General features: G+C 34.8%; 2 protein-coding genes across 4 annotated transcripts in view; both read left to right on the plus strand.

Annotated features, from left to right (window-relative positions):
- LOC138704424 (neuronal calcium sensor 2) overlaps positions 1-22274 on the plus strand; it is a 227896-nt gene extending 205622 nt beyond the window's left edge. For all 3 annotated transcript variants that reach the window (XM_069832286.1, XM_069832284.1, XM_069832285.1), the window contains exon 5: positions 3344-22274. In XM_069832286.1, coding sequence (XP_069688387.1) covers positions 3344-3520 — 177 coding nt within the window. In that variant the 3' untranslated portion in view covers positions 3521-22274. The remainder of the gene's footprint in view (positions 1-3343) is intronic.
- Nca (neurocalcin homolog) overlaps positions 1-22300 on the plus strand; it is a 540761-nt gene that overhangs the window by 498831 nt on the left and 19630 nt on the right. The window lies entirely within an intron of this gene.

Raw genomic sequence — 22300 nt, forward strand, 5'->3', positions numbered from 1 at the left:
GGGTTCGATTCCCGGTCGGGGCAAGTTACCTGGTTGAGGTTTTTTCCGGGGTTTTCCCTCAACCCAATACGAGCAAATGCTGGGTAACTTTCGGTGCTGGACCTCGGACTCATTTCACCGGCATTATCACCTTCATATCATTCAGACGCTAAATAACCTAGATGTTGATACAGCGTCGTAAAATAACCCAATAAAAAAAACACTACACTCATTTCACTCACTGCACTGGAACTACGACACATTTCACTGACACTATCCTGATTTCACTAACACTTCACAAACATTTCCTGTTCAAATACTTTGCACTGCCACTATAAAGTCGCTAGCCTAGACCTTATTGCAAGCTATTTTAGCACGTTCATTATAACTCACACCCTTTCACTGTAAATCAATCTCTTTTCTCTGCCACTATAACTCTCGGAATTTTCTTGAAGCTGCACTTTCACTACAACACACTGCACACCCAATATAAATCGCTGGAGATTGGTAGCTTATAATATTAACTGGGAAGCTTATTATATAATTTCATTCCCATAACAGATAAGCTTGTGCTAGTTTTATGTAATCTACAGTATGGAATATTAATTTTTTCACTATTTATATATAATTTCATGATCATGCATGTTGGCTAGTAATGAGTAAGTATCTGTTATGTCGAGTGTAAAAGTACTATGACAGTATCTATGATATTTATGACAATATCTGTGATTGTATGTAAAGTGGTCGACAGTGTTCAAGATAGTTTGATTGACATAGAATTCTAATAGCTTTATTTTGCAAAATCAAGACACTCCCAATTTTGGTACCATTTCCCCAGAAAATTAAAACATATCGGATTATCGATTGAAAGAAAGAAAAGTAAACACAGCTTAAATAATTTTGAGAAGCGCAAGTCACTAGTTCCTTTAACAAATATATAACTTTGTGCATATATATTCGATATGTTTTTCTCATGTTAAACTGGAGTCTATAAAAAGTTGTAGAAATGTTGTGTAGTTTTGTATGTTGCCATTATTTATTAGATGATTTAGGCTGGAGTACCTGGAGAAAAAAGCTCTGTGATGTCTGGCCCACGTACTTGTTAATTCAGGATTTGAACCCAGTCCCCTGGCTTATAAGCCACTTGCGTTTTAACCAAAGTAGATAAATATGTTGCATTATTTGTCCATGGAGAGCGTTTACTTTGAATGTTTGAATGAAGACGTAGATGGAAGGATAATATTAAAATGGATTTGAGGCAGGTGGGATATGGTGATAGAGACTGGATTAATCTTGCTCAGGATAGGGACCGATGGCGGGCTTATGTGAGGGCGTCAGTGAACCTCCGGGTTCCTTAAAAGCCAGTAAGTAAGTAAGTAAGTGAGCCGTGTTTAGAAATCAGCAGGCTTTGACACTGTGTAAAATAAATGAACATCATACTTTTGAGTTAGGAACCGTAAATGATTTTCTCTTATTTTAAAAACTGTCAAAGTCTCCTAATTCTTAAACATGGCCCAGTGATTAAGCTGTTTTTATGTAGGTTTCTTATGACACTGTTGAATCCCTGTGTCCTATCCCCAGAAAGACACGCATTGTATATCGATGGTGTTTGGGTAGGCGTAAAAGGAGATACGTCATAAAAATGAGTTTTGAGATATATGAACTTCGGAACCTTATTGCAAATAATTTTCTACACAAATAAAACACATCAAATGCTAGTAGTAGTAGTAGCATTTATTCCATATTTATAAACCCTATTTGACATATAGTATATTAGGGTTATATTTTAAACTAATCATAACAAATTGAAACTTACAGACTACCATACAATAAATATACACTTGTAAGAGTGTAACATATATAAATTAATTAGATTAATGCCTTGAAATTACAGTCGAAAAACATAGAGAATTTAACATGAATAGCATGTTGCACTTATAGATAATATTATGACACTTAGCTAATATACACACATACACACACACATACATACATACATACATACATACATACATACATACATACATACATACATACATACATACATACATACATACATACATGCTTACTTACGTATGTAGAGACATAACATATAGATACATACGGTGAATAAACATTAATTTGATTGAAGGCTTGAAATTATAATCGAAATACCTAGAGAATTTAACATGAATAGACATGTTGAACTTGTAGATCATATTAAGACATTTCGCTAAAATATGTACATTTGCAGACATAATATAACAACATGTAGACATATATTTATAAATTTACACATGCATACATACATACATACATACATACATACATACATTCATTCATACATACATACATACATACATACATACATACATACACTCACACACAGATACATATATATATATATATATATATATATAATATATATTATATGTATATATTTATATATATACACACAGCAAGATGTACGTCAGTAACAGATAATTGGAAAGGATGAACAATATTAAATACCTTGGACATTCATTATCACTTACACATGCTAGTATTATTTTGTTTTTAGCACGTCCAATTGTAGAATTTAATTTATGTATTCCCCTACTTACTTACTGGCTTTTAAGGAACCCGGAGGTTCATTGACGCCCTCACATAAGCCTGCCATTGGTCCCTATCCTGAGCAAGATTAATCCATTCTCTATCATCATATCCCACCTCCCTCAAATCCATTTTAATATTATCGTCCCATCTACGTCTCGGCCTCCCTAAAGGTCTTTTTCCCTCTGGCCTCCCAACTAACACTCTATATGCATTTCTGGATTCGCCCATACGTGCTACATGCCCTACCCATCTCAAACGTCTGGATTTAATGTTCCTAATTATGTCAGGTGAAGAATACAATGCGTGCAGTTCTGTGTTGTGTAACTTTCTCCATTCTCCTGTATCTTCATCCCTCTTAGCCCCAAATATTTTCCTAAGCACCTTATTCTCAAACACCCTTAACGTACCTATGTTCCTCTCTCAAAGTGAGAGTCCAAGTTTCACAACCATACAGAACAACCGGTAATATAACTGTTTTATAAATTCTAACTTTCAGATTTTTCGACAGCAGACTCGATGATAAAAGCTTCTCAACCGAATAATAACACGCATTTCCCATATTTATTCTGTGTTTAATTTCGTCCCGAGTATCATTTATATTTGTTACTGTTGCTCCAAGATAATTGAACTTCTCCACCTCTTCAAAAGATAAATTTCCAATTTTTATATTTTTTATATTATGTATTCCCCTGGGAAACAAAACTCCAGCTGCACAAAAAATGACTCAACCCCCTTTACCCGATACAATGTGCATTGGATTGCGCCTAACTTTGTGTGTCTGTTGTTAAAGGCAATTTATGACATGTTGGGAGCCTGCTCATCCAACCGACCAGCCGACTCAGCCGAAGAACGAGCCAAGAATATCTTTGCCAAAATGGACGAGAACAACGACGGTCAATTGACTCAGGAAGAATTTCTCAAGGGTTGCCTCCAAGACGAAGAACTCTCCAAAATGCTTGCACCATAATGAGTGTAAAATCAAAAGTACCGAGACATTCCCATCATATACATGTCTTCTCTTTTATGATATTAATATTAAAAGATATTCGATTCTGTTGTTGCTAGAACATTCCGGACAATGGCCAGCAGGACGCTGTGTTCTCGTGAAGAGGAGAAGTGCTACATGAAACACCACGACATAGGCTATATAACCCACATCTGTAATGTAATCAAACAACATGTTTTATAACACTTTTACCTTATTGCAACAACCAAGATAACTTGGACATTCCAGTTTGTGATATTTACATGTAACAGCTTCTTGGTCTGTGTTGGTTTTTATTACCCACACTCTAGGCTTCGTTCAAAGTGTATAGCATATATATGTGGCACATCTTATAATGTTGCAGTGGCTTTCTTCTTTTCATTCGTAGAATAGACGAAGAGACGTTGCATCCCATAGCATTTCCCAGCACTTACCTCTTATCACAGGCGTGGGAGCGATGAATCAAATTCTCAATTAAGACGACTTGCTCATTCATTGTAGCTTCCGTAAGTGTTAGGAGTGCATTGAGGCTGCTATGGTGAGATCACGGGTTCTTGCAGTCGTGTGTTGAGATGAATGGCATCATGGGTAAACTGTCTCGGTTGTAAAATTGTATTGTCTCATTATCTGTACTTACATCAAATATTTTCTTTAAGAATGTTCCGGATATTTATTAATTAAGATGAAATGATACATAAATGTTTTTTCAAAATGACATGCTTAAGAAGTGTCACGTTTCACAATTTTACTAGCTGCTCAATGATATCATTTGTCACGACAGATCAGCTATTCCTTTTTGTTTAACATTCTTTGGTTTTTCTTCATCCGGTTGTTTGCTCTAGCCAATCATAATTCAGACATTTTCCTCTCGATGGGAATTGAGTATGGGTTTAAAGTAAATTGAATCTGTTACAAACCAAAGTAATGAATTTAGCAGGGGAACATCAAAATGTATACTAGCGTTTTCTGCAATCTTCATTTTGTTGAACATATTTCTTTCGATCCTCAGCCAGTTTTGCTACTTTACTATGAGATTTGATATATTTAATGTAAGTTTAAAGTTTAAACACTCTGTACTTTAGATTGTGATTGGAATATAGAAAACTATGGGAGCAAGAGATTCAAGACTTGCAGCTTCTTTACTTGCTGGCGTTGATTTGGTGAAAAATATCCATAAACATACAGTAAGATGTTGTAAATATCATGTTAGAACTGAAAATTTTATATTCCTATGTATAGCTTAGTGATTATTGGTCCTTACAGATAACAATTACTACAGTTTCTAGTACAGTAAAATGAATTTTTCATTGTTATTTATTTTCCTTGAACCCCATGAAATCATCACTGACAACTAGCATTTGAATTCCGGAGTTTCATTTAATTTTCTTTCTCATATGTGCTACAGGTTTGAAATCTTAGTGAATATGAGCATTATATTTCGTAGAAAGATGTTTTATGTTACACGTGTTTATATTGTTCTACAATTTTCAAAGATGTATTGTGGTTAGGGAATGATCAGTGTTTCAGAAACATGATTGAGAATTAAATTTATTTATTAATTCTCTCAGGTTCATTATGAAGAATTTTCCCCACGTTACAAAAGAAAATGAAATTAGAAATATTGAGAAGAAAATGTCTGCAATTGGAAAGCTTGAGAAGCTTTGGAATATCTGTGGTAAAGCAACTTGAAAATGAGTTTTGACAATGTATTTCAGTTTTGGTTAAAAGACAGTATTGTGATTAAATGGGTGACCAAATACCGTATATTTTTCTGGGTATATAACCTAGAGATTTAACATTGCCATAAGAAAGCTACGTGTGAGAAACAAGGGAGAAATATTTAGTCAGGGAACTATGTTTAGAAATCAGTGGGCTTTAGCAATGCAAAACAAGAGAACGTCATTTATGTTTGCTAAATTAAAAGTATGATGTTCTCTTGTTTCACAAATTGTGAAAGCCTGCTGATTTTTAAACATGGCTCACTGATTAAGTTATTTTTTAATTCTTTTTATACATAAGTTTCTCATGTAAATTTTAAATCTCTAAGTCCAATATCCAGAAAAACACGCAGTATAAAGTAATAATTGGACGAGATATCTCTTTTCTCTCGAATTCAAAGGCAATAAATTCTGTTGCTTTGTTCGTTTCTTTTTTTAAGTATGACATAAAGCTAAAGCTGTTATTAAAACTCCAGTAAATTCTTAATATAGTTTTTATACTGGTGACGAATCCAACAATCAGGCCTGAAACGATGATGCTGTGACAAGAAATCCAGTCTCAACAAACGTTGTAAAACCCGGATCTTCATCACACTGTGTAAAGAATAGCTGGCTGTCTTCTCTTTGAGTTAGTTACTCTTTTCTCAGACACTTGGTATTACAAGGCCTGCAGAGTTTGCCTAAAGTCGAGGTCTTTAATACAGACGATACATCACCCTGTTCTTTTTTGTATCTTGAGTAAGGCATGGACTAGTGTGAAGATTGCTAACACAAGTACTGTAGATGTATTTTGCTAACCTATTGTAGCTCTTCTTCAAGTGACATATCACTTCATGTAATATCTAAGTATGGAGCTCCTTCGAGTAGTTAATATTCTTAAAAAGTTCTCATTGAAAAATATGTAAATAAAAATATAAAAAAAAAAGTTCTGTCAAGAAGTTTATGAACTTTTCTATTCTTCTTTCACCTCAGTGATAAATTTAAGATTTCACTTTCCCGGCTTTGCATGCACTACATTCAACGTAAACTTAATGATGTATAAGATTTGCACAAATTAGCGTAGGATGTTCTGAGGATCATGGTGGGATGTACGTGGCAAAGTGCTTTCAGTATTTTTTTAAAGAGTTTGCTCCATGCTTCACAGGGTAAGCCCTTCGAGGGCATCGTGATCAGTACAATACAATGTCACCCTTCACCCACAGGCTCGCACAATCATATTCGCTGAGAGGGGAGGTGTGATGTTTATGGGTAGAATGGCCGTGGTGCGTACAATCCTGAATAAATAAAGAAATCGGATGCATTCTCAGTTCTTGTAGAATATCTAAAGCTCAGGACCCTGTACTACAAAAGTATGATATAATACATTACAAAGTTATTGCAAAGCGTGGGATTGTGTATTTCTGTTCCACAAAATTATGTATAACACAATATTTACATTAATAGTAAATGATGTCATCATAATAATAATAATATTAATAATAATAATAATAATAATGATGACGTATATACAGGCTATTTGCATTACAGTCTTATGCCTAAAATAAAATTAGGTTAATCTTCCTTAGTTCTAATATCTAATTTAGAAAAGATTTTCTCAAGGCAGTCCTACTTTTTGGGTCCTTATGAATTGCACAGACTGCGCTAGCAACAATCTTCTGCCCTTCCACTTTGTAGCACTTAACTTATAACGTTTATTATACTCAAATTCTGTTTTAAATTGGAAATTGATTCTTTCTTTATAAATTCTAGACCAGGCCTGCACAAACAGCGCTCAACGAGCGCGCGCGCTCCTTCAGAGCGGGAAAGCTGTGTTTACCGCTCGCCAAAACGGAGAGGAAAATACGTCAGAATGACATAGACTTGCTATAGGTAGAGGAGAGGGAAACGACCACTCAGCTATCTAGTGAAGTGCAGTGTGTAGGCCTATTCTCAGTAACTGTTTCACGTTGCTTACCTACTGCTACAGTACAGTATGGAGGAATCTAAAAGACGGAACATAACATTTAACATTTAACGATTTACAGCTCGAACTTATTGATCTTCAATGTGACCTAAGGGCTAAAGATCGTTTGAATAATACTACTAGCCTGGTTGAGTTTTACAAGACTAAACATGAGCAATAATATCCACGACTACACAGGCTGGCTGTAAAAATGATTGCTATGTTTGGCTCAACATTTATATTTGAGAGCAACTGTTTTCTATAATCAACTTTAATAAAGGCAGACATCGAACATCTGTAACTGATGTTTCATTATGATCAGTAGGCTACTGTTCCTTTCAGCTGCCAACAGCATAAAACCTCGTTTTGATGTACTGATAAATAAAAATATAACAAAATGATATTGTACATTTAAGTAGCTATAGAATTTCTATTATTTCTGTAAAATAAATATTTCTTTATTAATTAATAATAGTCCAAGATAGTTTTGCAAACACTGGACGGGAATTCATTTCATAAACACTCGTACTAGTACTTCCTTTTGTGTATATTTTGTACGAGATCCACCCCTTCTTCCAGTCCACCCTTATACAGAGCGCAGCTAATACCTGCATTCCGCTCATGAGCTGTGAGCCGGCTCAGAGAGCGCAAACCTTGTGCAGGCCTGGTCTAGACAGTTTCATTATTACGCCCATCACTTTCACTGCTACTAGACCACATATTATTTCATAACTTATAATGTTGATATAGCACCAGTAATATTGTTGTATTAGCAATATTGATGGATAAAACTGTACAATTGTAAATATGTGGACTAATATAAATATCTTTGTGGAGCAGAACAGTGGAAATTGTAGGTATGGAGTACCGGTACGTACTTTTGTGGAGCACAGTCCTCATTATTTTTATAAAGTACTTACAGGTGAACTGACTTGTGGTCTGTCATACTTCTATGCAGTAGGGTCCTGAAGTGAAAAGCTGGAGTAGATTAGCACATCACGAGCTGGCTACTAAGCCATGTAGCACATTTACTGCTTGTCAAAGATTCCTATGATTATGAATAAAGATAAATAAAAATAAAATTCTATGTCAAGGTCTGCACTATTCCATGAATAGTAGGAACTTAACAGTTAAAAAACTCGCTGTGTAATGATACTGTACAAATGGAAATGGATACAGCTGAGTGAATGTGTTGGCTTCTAAATGCTCAAGACTTGAAACCAGCCATTTTTCATAGAATGAATTGACGCCTCAGCCATTCTGGACACCCATTATGGAGATTCAACCCATAGTCATCACATCTAGAGTCAGTTATTTCGTTCTTAAAGAAATATCGCAATTTGTATGCAAAATATGTTAGTGTTTTGGTAGTGGTTCCAATATTAGTATATCGCTTTACATTGTTCAGATATCTTTCGTTAATCGATTTTAACCCCTTAATTCTTGAAGAGTGGTGAACATTACATTTCCTGGACTTGTATAGTCGGTATTGCAGACCTGCCTGTTCACTAGTGTAGCTGTTTTCACTTGTAAACAATTTCCTCTTTCTCTAGGATTTGACGTCAGAGCTTATATTTATATGAAAATAATAAAACTGTATAATTTGAGTAAGATTAAGTAATTTTCGTACCTATATTAAGATATATTACATTCATATAACTTCAAAAGCTCTTTTCCAAAAATTACTGAACCTGAGACGTGTCGAATTTTAAACTGTGTTCTTGCATTAAGAATTAAAATTTTATCAGTAGCTAAACATTCGGAAGATCTGTTTGTTTCGTTTTCCCTCCCTTTCCTCACTTTCATATTTTGGTACAATGTGATAGACTAACTTGGCATGAAATAGTTCAAGAGCAGAATATCCCCTGGTTTGCAGTGTAATAATAATAATAATAATAATAATAATAATAATAATAAATAATATTTTATTCCTTTCTTCTTAAGTCCATTCGTAATTCTTTATATTTACAAACTGTATTATTATCATAGTTTAATTATACCTAATATATTCCTTCCATCCTACCAAAGTTCTGTGAACAGTTATTGCCAGAATTTACCCTACTTTAAAATAACGTACAAAATCTGTATTGCCGTTCGAAAGATTTATATTTTGTTATCCGAACAGTCTACAGCTTCGTTGTAATTTTTAAATTATATTTATGGTTTGGATTTTCAAATTAATTGATTTAGCTTGAACATTTTGTTTCGCCACATCATTTTTGACACAGAGGTTACGCTTGTACAAGCTGTGGGTCTAGAATGTAGGCAAGTTTAATAATACTGAATTAGGCAGTTGTGCGTTGTATAAGGATATTGTCAATGCAGTAACGGTTTATTTCAAATTAGCTCCCTTTGGGTTAGCAAAGAACACACAAAAGAATTACCATCTTTTAAGATATTTTCCATTTTTATATAAATAGATATTAAAAAATTAACCTAACCTCCAAAAAAATCCAAGCAGAATTAATAGTTTGCCTTCACATACTGTATTGCTGTGTAATGACCACAGATGGCAACAGCCTTAGCTTAGAACTGAGATGTTGGCAGAAAGAGAAGGCCATTCACGTGGTCATCTTATTGACACATTTCTCATAACAGGACGGAGTCTCAGTCTCGCAGATGCGTGCAGACAATGCTTAATTTGCATTGCTTACAGAATACGGTGATATCAGCATTCTGAAATATGAAGATGAGATTGGCACACGACTTTTCTGTCTGATATTTTTCACCTCTTTGCATCACTTTTAATAATCAGTGCATGTTTCTGAGTGGTTTATAACCGCGAAAGGCTGTCTTGTACTTAAATGATTATTAAGAGGTTAGTTAATGAAGCTTGAAGACTTCTTTTTCTTTGAAATGCCTCATATCGAGGAATGAACCAAGTGACATAGAATTAACTTTGGATACATTGTGTACAATTATTTTGAATACAGCAGGTTGCGTAATTCTATGAACCCCCTAGTTTGGTGGTCCACTTTCAACATACAGGGTGTGTTTGTATTTTGTCACTGGAATTTAATTTGCCGTCATCAAATGGATGACGTTGCTTATGACACATGCCACTTCAGCTTGTATGCGGCACATGCAGACATTTAAAGGTGAAACAAAGTTTAAATTAAAAAAACAACAGAATAGCTGCCACTAGAGTCATCCCAGATCTAAAATAGATTCTGTTGTGGATTTGCATAATGTCACTTGTATTGCCACTGACCATCGACTCCTTTTAGAAGGGCCAATTTTACAGTAATAAAATAAATTCCACTTTCTCTTTGAATATAAGTTTACCAGTGAACGACAAGTGTAACAAGGTGCATTGTATATAGTTGCTATTTGAGGTATTCACGAGCTTAATAATAAATCTCAAAAAGCAAACGATCTCGGGCTAGTAAATAAGATATAACACAAACTGAATGCTTATTTAATTTTTTTAATTAATTTTAATTGAAATTAGAAATTACTTTTCATATTTTAAGATGAAAAGAACGTCATTATGAAGGTGTATATATTCCAAAATAATTGGTGTTGAATTGTTAAAATTACGATTGGAATTTCAGTTCATGATGTACGGTTGTTGTGGGATGGTGAAATCTGAGCTAGTTACATAATGTGTATTCAGCTCTGCAGTGTACTTTAGCTATATACTTATGGACTTCTCGCGACTATTTGCGACTTAATCGACGTCGAAGTTAGCTTCTGGTCAGTTGTACACGATCAAATTTTCTTTGAATTCATTGCATCACAAAGCTTTTCAAGACTTGCCAATATTTTACAGGTTTTATTGCCGAATCACTTACAGTACTTCAATTAAAAGTCTTTGATTGTCCTAAAAGTAAAAAAGAACGTGGTCTCATTAAATAATTGATTAAATGGCGATCTTACTCGTGTTAATTGTGTAAGCATGTGCGGCTTACAGCTGTTTCGGTGCTTCTTCACACCATCCTCAGAGCCTACTAGATCTCGGCGTCATCTCTAACTTCACTGCCTGTTGTGTGGGTGCGTTCGATTGTTGAAAGGTGTTGAAATGTGGTGTCAAATAGTGTGTGTGTTCTGAAATTGATCTGTGTGTTGAGAATTTGTTCAGGATGTGTTTTAGTGTGTCTGTATATTTCATATTGTTCTAGTGTTTTTGGTTTTTGGGTTGTATGTGTAGGATTCCCACACTTTTCAACAATCGAATGCATCCACACAACAGGCAGTGAAGTTCGAGATGACGCCGAGATCTAGTAGGCTCTGAGGATGGTGTGAAGAAGCACCGAAACAGCTATAAGCCGCACATGCTTACACAATTAACACGAGTAAGATCGCCATTTAATCAATTATTTATATTCAAGTGTTAAAAGTAGTGTACAAAAGATTCAACATGGCTGTTCTAATTGATCAAAGGAATTGACTGATGGGATTCGAAAATGTTAATGATGCTAAGAACCACAAAAAGGCATGGCGTCCTAACCGAAGATGTTTGCGAGTTACAAACCTGTGCCTGTATGCCGTGGGTTCTGTAGAATGTCACAATAAAATGAAGAAAAATAATCTGTATGAGAAAATTGTAAGGCAGATTTCCCGAGTTAAGTACCAATACACGTACTTTTTAATGAAGAAGATTCCAACCTATGATTGAGGTTCTATATACATCTCACTTGGTGATATGTATACATTTGAAGTCTGATTAGTGTAATATGTTACTAGTCAGTGATGTAAGCAATGGGGAGGGAAAGGAACTGACCACCCTACCCCATTATTTCCTGGCTTAGTTGCCTCATGAGTGATGCCTTATTGTGACACTTATGAGGTTCAAACCTGTCTTCGGGCAGTTGACCAAACAACAACTAGGCAAATATTAATGGTAAATATTTTGTTTTAAAACAATAGGCTATGGAATTGTAAATTTCTTCGTTTTAAGGTACCTTACAGTTAAGTAATATAGACATTGTTTTGTATAGCCTAGTCATTCTCCAAAGGATTTTCATATTTATTTGTAATATATGATAGGTGAGCCTACATAGGTTATAATGAAGTTAAAGTAAAGGTAAAAAAGGTAAAGATATCCCCTTCACATGCCATGAAGGCATGGAAGTAGAGCCCCATGCTTTCTGTGACCTCGACACTAGTGTGGTCAGCACCACGCTCTGACTGCCTTTTACCCCCGGGAAAGACCCGGTACTCAATTTTATAGGAGGCTGAGTGAACCTCTGAGCCATTCTGGAAGTTTGGCAATGAGAAAAATCCCGTCACCACCCGGGATCGAACCCCGGACCTTCCAGTCCGTAGTCAGCTGCTCTACCAACTGAGCTACCTGGCCGCACATGTTTTAAAATGTAGAGCAAAACTTTAGCTATATGAAACAGACTTTGACAAATCTTTTTCAGTGTTGATCAATCAATCTTGGATAAGTTTTCTTGTAAAGCATTGAATTGGAATAAAAATTTGATCGTGTATAAGCTGTAATAGGCTAGACAGAAAAAATTCTGAGTACAACTTTATTCAGATGTGAAAGTAAAGTAAAAGATTTCATTGTGCACAGGTAAAGAAGAGCAAAATACAGTGCACACACTCATGATGGCTCTATCCACATACTTAACAATTAGCAGAGACAGGGTATTTGTCTCTTCACTGTATTCTAGGCCCATCAGTTTTCAGTAAAGTGTGATGCTATTCATCCTTGCTGCATTTACAATGAGCAAAATTTCTATTAGCGGCTGAAAGCATATTCCTAATGGTTAAATAATTATATAGCTAAACTACACGTAGAATCTCAGAATTTCTTTATTGTAGTTGTGTAACTCCTGGAGTTATATTCCTTTTTACTTATTGTCTCATATGCTTCTATATGAGTTCATGAAAGCAATGTTGTATTTCTCATGTACAGATATCATTAAACATTTAATGTAACACCAGGACTGTCATTTCTTCATATACACTGAATGAATTATATTTACAGTTAATAGAAAATCAAACTGCGAATGAAATAATTAGGGTAATAATATTTTATCAGATTATTGTTCTTCTCTTCCATCAATTCCTAATGAAGTTCCCATTGCTTAAACATACCTGTTCAATAGAATCAAAACACATTGTCTGAAGTATCATAACAATATCAGTGATTATGCCTATATTGTATCAATACTGATGGTGTAATTGTTGCCAACTTTGAAATGCTGCAGTTCAGTCTTTGTCAAGTTTTTATTTTGAAGCGTCATTTTTATCCCTTCAAGCAGATAGAACTCGTCAAACTGGTGAGATGTTTAATGTTGTTGATGTGGTAGGAAAGAGAAATTTGCCAAACAACAGATTTGTTGCGAAAATAACTTTACAAGGTTAGCTTGTCATTATTCACCCCGACTTAATGTGTGTGCTCATAGATGTCACTAGTGCTGAGAAGCATAAGCCACATAGTTCGTCAGAGATTATCCAGAGTGCGTCACAAGCTGTGGATCTATTGGATTGGTTTGTAGCGTAAAGAGAGAGACTTCCAGAATGTTGGGTAGCTGCACTTTCATTAAAAGGTTCAGCATACTTTCAGTCAATAAAGAGATAATTTAATTTCTTAATTAAAGATTTTTTTCTTTCTCTGAATATTAATTTTTCTTATTTATAATTTATATTTTTAATCGAGGTGGCTATAAATTAAAAGAGCAGCTATCTCTAACCGGCTCATTTTTATTATTCGTTTATATGATTGTTATTATATTTATTGATTTATTGATACTTGGTTGCTATAGAAACATGAACAGCACATGATTGAAAGTACAGGAAAACGCTATGAACTTATGCAACAATCCAATACATCGCACTCATACTGGATGGTTATGATGATGATGATGATGATGGAGGAGGAGGATTGTTGGGGTGTCACAGGGAAACTGGAGTATCTGGAGAAAATTCGTGTATTGTCTGGACTTCAGACTTGCCCAACGCAAGTGACAAATTCATGGTGGAATGGGATTTGAACCTGGACAAAATATTACAGAATCGTAATGTCAAAACAAATAACGTGTAAACAGAAGTGCAGCAACTCCACTAATGTAATGATGATTCAGCTTCTCCCTTATTTTCCATAAAATGGTTGAAGTTAATTGTCTTGACTAAAAGCACAGAGCAGACATTGCAGTGAATAATGCAGTGCAGTGCGTGTGATACAGAAAATGGTATTCATGAACAGTAACTGTAACATTTGTAAAACTGTAATGGTCACGAATTTGAATCTAGTGGACTGTGTGGAATAGTGGAACAAAGCACAGATGTATAGATGTATTGCAGGCTTGAGTTTTGTTCAGAGAGATGCTTGCATCTAATTCAAATACTGATGCTGCCTGCTACCTTTTTCATGATGTGTAGTAATCAAAAGAGTTTACTTTCGACTGCATCCATCGCTATAGTCTAAGTATCTCAAAAACACGTTTGAATGTTGCATTTTTTCAGGCGTATTACAGCAATTGAGGTAGTCAAAGAAAACACTTTGGTGAATGTTACTTATGTCCCGCCCACTGTAGGAGACATAGGCCAGTTTTACACTAATCCTAAACATATTTAGTATAACTTGTTGCTTGTGGGCCATCCCAAACCCCGACCTCCACCTCTAAGAGCGCTAGTCCTTATATACCAGTCAGTCAAGGCCTTCTGACAAATAAAAGCAATTGACAATAGATATCTCAGGCATGACAACCTCATAAAATAGCTTATCAATTGAATAATCGATCTTGCTATGTACAACATAATTATATTATATTATTATATTATTACCCATTTCAACGAGTACTGACGACCACTGCAAAATACGATAATTTGGTCCAGGGAGCATTCTCTTTTGGCACAAGGATGATTTATGTTTCTAAATTAGTCTTTTAAATACCGGTACATTCTTTAATATAATTTGGTCCAGGGAGAATTCTCTTTTGGCACAAGGATATTTATGTAACATGTTTCTAAATTAGTATTTTAAATACTGGTACATTCTTTAATATAATTTGGTCCAGGGAGCATTCTCTTTTGGCACAAGGATATTTATGTAACATGTTTCTAAATTAGTATTTTAAATACCGGTACATTCTTTAATATAATTTGGTCCAGGGAGCATTCTCTTTTGGCACAAGGATATTTATGTAACATGTTTCTAAATTAGTATTTTAAATACTGGTACATTCTTTAATATAATTTGGTCCAGGGAGAATTCTCTTTTGGCACAAGGATATTTATGTAACATGTTTCTAAATTAGTATTTTAAATACCGGTACATTCTTTAATATAATTTGGTCCAGGGAGCATTCTCTTTTGGCACAAGGATATTTATGTAACATGTTTCTAAATTAGTATTTTAAATACCGGTACATTCTTTAATATAATTTGGTCCAGGGAGCATTCTCTTTTGGCACAAGGATATTTATGTAACATGTTTCTAAATTAGTATTTTAAATACCGGTACATTCTTTAATATAATTTGGTCCAGGGAGCATTCTCTTTTGGCACAAGGATGATTTATGTAACATGTTTCTAAATTATTAGTCTTTTAAATAGCGGTACATTCTTTAATATAATTTGGTCCAGGGAGCATTCTCTTTTGGCACAAGGATATTATTTTTTAACATGTTTCTAAATTAATATTTCAAGTACCGGTACATTCTTTAATGTAATTTGGTCCAGGGAGCATTCTCTTTTGGCATAAGGATGATTTATGTAACATATTTCTAAATTATTAGTCTTTTAAATAGCAGTACATTCTTTAATAAATCACTGAAAAACAAATGTGATTATAGGGACGTGGAGTGAATACTAAATTATTATTATTTTTTGGCGCATCATTTTTACGTAAATAACGACAAATAAAAATTAACATGCCACATAACATTATTTTAAGAAATACAGAAAACAAGCATGAATATTATTCACCATTCTTAATGATCTTGGGATAGAAAAAATGACAGTACAGTAACAAATGACAGCAACACTTCCCATCTAAGAACTGAAATCCGTGAAAATGGAGGATATCCTATGTTGTACATTTCACCAGACTGGAAGTACACGATATGTTACAATGTGAGGAGGTAATGAAGTGGTTGGCAGGGGAAACGGGATTATTGTGAGAAGTCAGTAAATACCATTAAGACACAAAAAGATAGAAATTGAATATGCTCCTGTTATGACATCATTCCATTTAATGCCAGTATTTCGGTAGCTATTTGCGAAACAGAGATCCCATTGTAAACACCATTATTCTAAAGAACAGCCATTCTTCTGAAATGTTATCACATAGCCGACTATAAATGCAGTGAATTAATGACAATTAGAGTGACCAGAAGACGCCTTATTGCAGTGGAGCTATTCCAAGATGAATATACTGCAAATTGTAGTTACTGGCGTATTTTGTTAAACAATTGAGCTATCATAAAAAATATATGGTTTTCGAGATTCTTATAGTACATTTAAATTTGGTCTCTGTGTGTGAAGGAAAGAAATAAATCAGATCTCCATGTTTACGTTACATTCAACAATCCTCCAGTTGTAAATTCAGTAATATTGATGAGAACCAGACGCTGAAAACATCAGTTTGCAAGCTTATGTCAAATATTTGTAGAATATTACCAAATTTGAACAGTACTTACGAAGTAAGCTGAAGTTGAAACCATGTGGTGTTTTATATAGATTCAGAATAACAGTAAAACAAAATTTTATAAAATTCGAAGACTTGAATACATAAAATATAGAAGCTAGGTATAAATATATCCGAAAGTATTGAACCAATGTAATCATTATTTACTATTTACATGATACAGTTTCAATTTTTGTACATTATGAATCTGTTGTGTTACTTTCACAATACATTATTTTCTTCCCAATGTATTATTGTGGAAAATTCCATATAATATTGTCTCAGATGACTACTCTACCCCATGATCTCCTGGCCTAGTTGCCTCATAAGTGGTGCCATGTTGGTATCACTTGTGAGGTTCAGACCTGACTTCGAATAGTTGACTAAATCAACTGTCTCAGAGAATTGTACCCAAAATTTGAAAAATGAGTATCATTAATGATATGGTTAAATTTGTTAAATCAGCAAGTTTTACACCTTCACTGAAGCTATTATGGTGCATTACCTTAGTGGCCAGTTTCGGCAGGGACTTTATACCATTGTCAAGTTTCTAGTGAAGTCTTGCACTTTTGATTTCTTTTTTGCTTGGTTGTCTCAGTGGGGGAGTGTCTAGATAGAGGTGGGGTGTGTTTGGGATTGGTAGTGTTGTGTCGAAAAGAGAGTGCATTCTAAAATTCAGTTGAGTTTCGTACTAAACCTAGTGGTCGGAGCTTCTGACTACAGTTCATGAGATCCTGAATTCGATTCCTTGTTAGAACACAGGAATTTTTCCTTAAAGGGGAATGTTCCTGTGTTCGTCCAGGGTCTGGAAATTAGGTTAGGCTTAGGTTTAAAACTTCTGGCACTTCATAATCATTCTATAATCATGTCATCGGGGCAGCGTAACTCCGCCTTCCAGGTGCCCCAACCTCAGAAGTGAGTTACAAATAAGCCATTGCCAGGAGAGAAGACCAGAAATGTCGAAAAGACAACCTGATGGTATTGGAGAGAAAAAAAATGTCCTACTTACAGGTTCAATGTGTAGAATTTGCAACAATATAAAAACACATCACAGCCATAATCAGATAAACACAATAAATTCACCTCCGCAGAATACATCACATCTACAGCAATGTAGAGACAGATATGGAGACTCCACACATTAAGCTAATGAGCAGGAAACTAAACATGTTACAACATCATGAAGTACGTATAAAGACACACAAAATCAATCCTCAACACTCAGCTGAATTTCAGAACACACATTCTTTTCGACACAATACTACCAATCTCATACACCCTCACCCCTGCTGCATATTCCCCACCAAGATATCAAACAAGAAGAAATCAGAAGGAACTGCAAGACCTTACTAGAAGTTTGGTAATGACCAGTGGTGGCTCGTGCCTTTCTTGGATGGGTGTTCACAAAAAAAATGAGTAATAAACACACTGATATATTCTCGTATAGCTGAGTCACACGTCAGAGATAAACCAGTTCCAATAGGCCTATGCATGTATCAAATCTACTCATATAAACCAAAATTAAAACCATTAAACAAGGGTAGAGTAAAATTAATTCATAGGCCTCACCTTCACTGCTGTTGTAGATGGTGTTGAAGATCTGGATTTATTTGTAGAGAAACTCCATGCGCCTAGTTTTGAGAGATGCAAACTTATCAATAACTTTATTATTGAAGTCTCTAATGTCGTTAACAAGTTTTCTTCCACTGCCAACATAGCCAATGTACTTAATCGGTCTTCTGTCATGGTGCGGAGGAATGTTTTAATCCTCTTTTAATTTAACACACAATTTCACACACGTCTGTCTCCAAACTTCAAGTGTTACTGTTTCAACTTTCAGTACGCACCATTGCAGCTTGTATTTTCCTTATTTTGCTGAACAAAAGTCAACAGAATTAGCTCTCGTGCGTAACGGTATTTTGAAAAGAAAGAGTAAAGAGAGAAAACGAGGAAAGAGGGAGAAAGGAACAGGATGCCAGACCCAAGGGAGATGGAACATCTCTGTTTCTCTGTCACTAGCACGTTCAGACCTGTGCGAGCCAGAGCTATTGTAACCATTGGAACAAACCAGAAAATATTCTCGCCTCAGGCTATTTCACCCTGCTAGAGAAAAATTGTGTGAGCTGCTGTCAACCTGTCCAATAGAGATTTAAAGACACACGACACACGAACGGGACATTCTCTCGAGATTAAAAATGTAGGAACGTCATTGCACATTGGAAAGTAATAGATGTAATAATATTAATACAGTAATACGTATGATTATTGTTGGTTTTTAAGGTGTTCACGTGCTCCTGTGCTCATATAGAGGAACCGCCGCTGGTAATGACGTAAAGTTGCCGTCAAAACTAATCACTATGTTACGTACTGTAATAGTTTTATTATTTATTTAGCTCAGTTGTTAATGTAACAAGTTGAACCATATCATTAGTGATATACCTACAAGTGTTAGAGGTGTGTAATCAAGAACAAATGAAAAATGTGTAGTTTATAAAACTGCTTCTCAAGACAGAAAGGACTTCTGAATTGGTGGAACGTGCACACTGTTTGCTTCCTGAATCAGTAGTATCCTAGCAGGCATATCACGTCAATTAGCACATCGGCTCTGACGTAGCCTTGCTGCACGTCTTTCTGGTAGTCCACTTCCTGTTTCCTGACCTGAAATGTCGGCAAGAGCTGAATGAGGAGATTAGTGCCTTCTGTGATAGATGTGGGCGGCCCTGACCCTCCAGCACATCCATCTTCTTCACTCGTGCCTTGCAGTCTGCCCCCCACTCTTTGCAAGGCTACGTCGGGACACTGACAGTCCTGGTGTTGAGGCCGCTATCCGTTGGGTGTTGAATTTGATTCTCAGTGTTGGAAACTTAAGTAGGATAGATCATAAATGTAGGTCCAGTTATATTTTAATTGTTTACTGTGACAGTTGATGGAAACCATTTTCATAAACTCTGAGAACTGAGAACTGTGTGTACCTATTTAAAGTATTTTTCTTCTGCTTACTGGAGCACGTAACCAAAGAAAGAAAACAAAATGTACTTTGAATTCCTTATCGATATGTAACATGAAGTTTGATTTTGTGCAAAGTTTCTGGACAGACAATTGCGATGGTTTTTGTTATTCAGCCTGGTAAATGGATGTAATTTTTATTGTCCACATCAAAGTCTGTAAGGTGTAATGGTGGATGTTAAAGTGATTTAATTCTTATCCGTGACGCATTTGTTTGTTTCTGGTTATTATGAAACTCGATGTGTTGATTTTATTTTAGAGGTATGGATAATTAACAGATTTTACAATTCAGATAAAACGTGAATGTATGCATTGAGATTAAAGAAGATTGTTTACGCACTTTTATATTTTTCTAATTTTTCTGCACATATTGTAATATATATAAATACACATACATGTACACACTATTCTAATGGAACAAGATTTCTTAATACCTGTAATTATATTTAGTTTCCATATTGGAAAATAAGTGAGTGTACAATTATTGTATATGATGCTACTGTTATGGGTTCTTTATTATTTAATACCGCATAAGTTTTTCGTTATTTATTGTAACAGAATCATAGAGTTCCATTGATATTAGTCTTACAGCAAACTCTCAAATCGAAATATCCGTTCTGGAACTAGTCTTTTGCTGAAAATGTTTAATTCTCTGTTATTTTTGTGAAGTTAAGATGATTGCCGTAGCTTTGTGGGCATCTGCATTCAGACCCAGTGACATCTGCAGGACGGAACCTCGTGATACTCCAGAGTAGTAAACACAATAAGAAATTTGGGACACGTTAGGTTTTCAAGGCCGCAATGCTTAAGGGACATAAAGAGGTGTTTTATATCTAGGTTTATAGTTTTGGGTTTTAAACTAGTGAAATAAATAATAACTAATAGTTACGTCAGCAAACTGTGCACATGCCATCTTCGTGTAACTATCTGAATTCCAGAGGATTTTTATTTCTTTCCCTATATTTTGGAATATTTAATCATTTTGTTTGTAATAATATTTACACTGATTGTTAAATAATCTGATAATAATAAAATTATTCTTAATGTTGGAGTGTGAAACAGCTTTACTACCAAACAAAAAAATAAATAGAACTACACATATAACACAATTCATGAACAAGATTCTCTTTTTATTTGTGTCTGTTTGTAATTCTTTATAAATAAGAAATCGATCTTATTAAAATTCTGAGGTAAATGTGAACCAAAAAGAGTCCGGATATGTATGCTGAAATATGTTCGAAACTTGCAGACATAATTGTCATTGTAATGAAAGTCATACTGTACGTCTTCTATACATTCCGCATGAAATGCTAATTATGACGATTTTGCCTTCAGTGGCCATTATTGAACGCAGAATTCGCTTTCTGAATGCTGAAGTGAAGTATGCAGTTATATGCAAAAGAAACATGTTTAAAATCATGGACATTGTACAATTGTCAAGAAACTTCAAATGTATATGAGTCCAGACTCTCGTATTGTCGATGATTGCTGCTTATCTATGATACATCAGCATCTTATTTTGCTGTTGTATCATAATGACCACTGTATCTCGTTTCATACTTCAGAAAATTATAGATTTTTATTTCTAGAACTATTTTATCATAGTCTAAAAATTAACAGTAAGGGCAGTCACACATTAAAAAAAATGGAAAATGTCAGTTAATGAATATTCCTTGAAATCAGTACTAGACTAGCAACCTCTGTTTCCAGAGTGGCATTTTGTGAGAACTAAGATGTGCCTTGAAACGCAGCGATTGAGGCTCAGTAAGAAAATAATTCCACTCCTGATTTTCAGTTAGTGTGTTACATCTTTCTTCTGCTCTCTGGCACAACGCATTCTATTTTTTTCAGTTTCACACATTCATATCAATCAAAATGTATACTATAATAAATGATAAATAATAAAAATATATAAATTGTACTAAATTAATTTCATTCTGATTCTGTGCTCAGTTTCTTGATTAAAATTTAAGATTTACAACAAGAAAATATTTTCAATATATATCAATTTTTATACAGATTCATCATTTACACTTGAATAATAATAATTATATTTAATTAACGATAATCGCACAAAACATAGAAGAATTTTGTAAATACACGGGTTAGTAATGCTAACTGTGTTGTCTAGGAAACAAGGACCTCTTTTAGCATGTACTGAAGGTAGGCCTATGTAGTTATTTATCAAAAAGCTGACTGCGAAGGTAGAGTGAGATAAAAGTTCCGCAAACTTGCGTGCTGATTCATGTTAGAGTAGTTATTTTCTTGTGCCATGTGCAGTACTGGTACCTCACCCATGAAGACTAATATTACATGGAACCACGTGATTTTGACTCAGATGTACTATACAAAGTTGGACATAGCTATTATTATATAAAACAGCTGTGGTGTGTATTTCTGGTTCAGAGGTGTTTGAATGGCAATTTTGCTAATAATATTGTAAACGTGATATCAAAATTGGTTGGAAATGAAGGATTTAATTGCCAAGATCGTGGTTGTAACTATTTACTTCT

The sequence above is a fragment of the Periplaneta americana genome, chromosome 8 (genome assembly GCF_040183065.1).
Source record: "Periplaneta americana isolate PAMFEO1 chromosome 8, P.americana_PAMFEO1_priV1, whole genome shotgun sequence".
NCBI lineage: Eukaryota > Metazoa > Arthropoda > Insecta > Blattodea > Blattidae > Periplaneta > Periplaneta americana.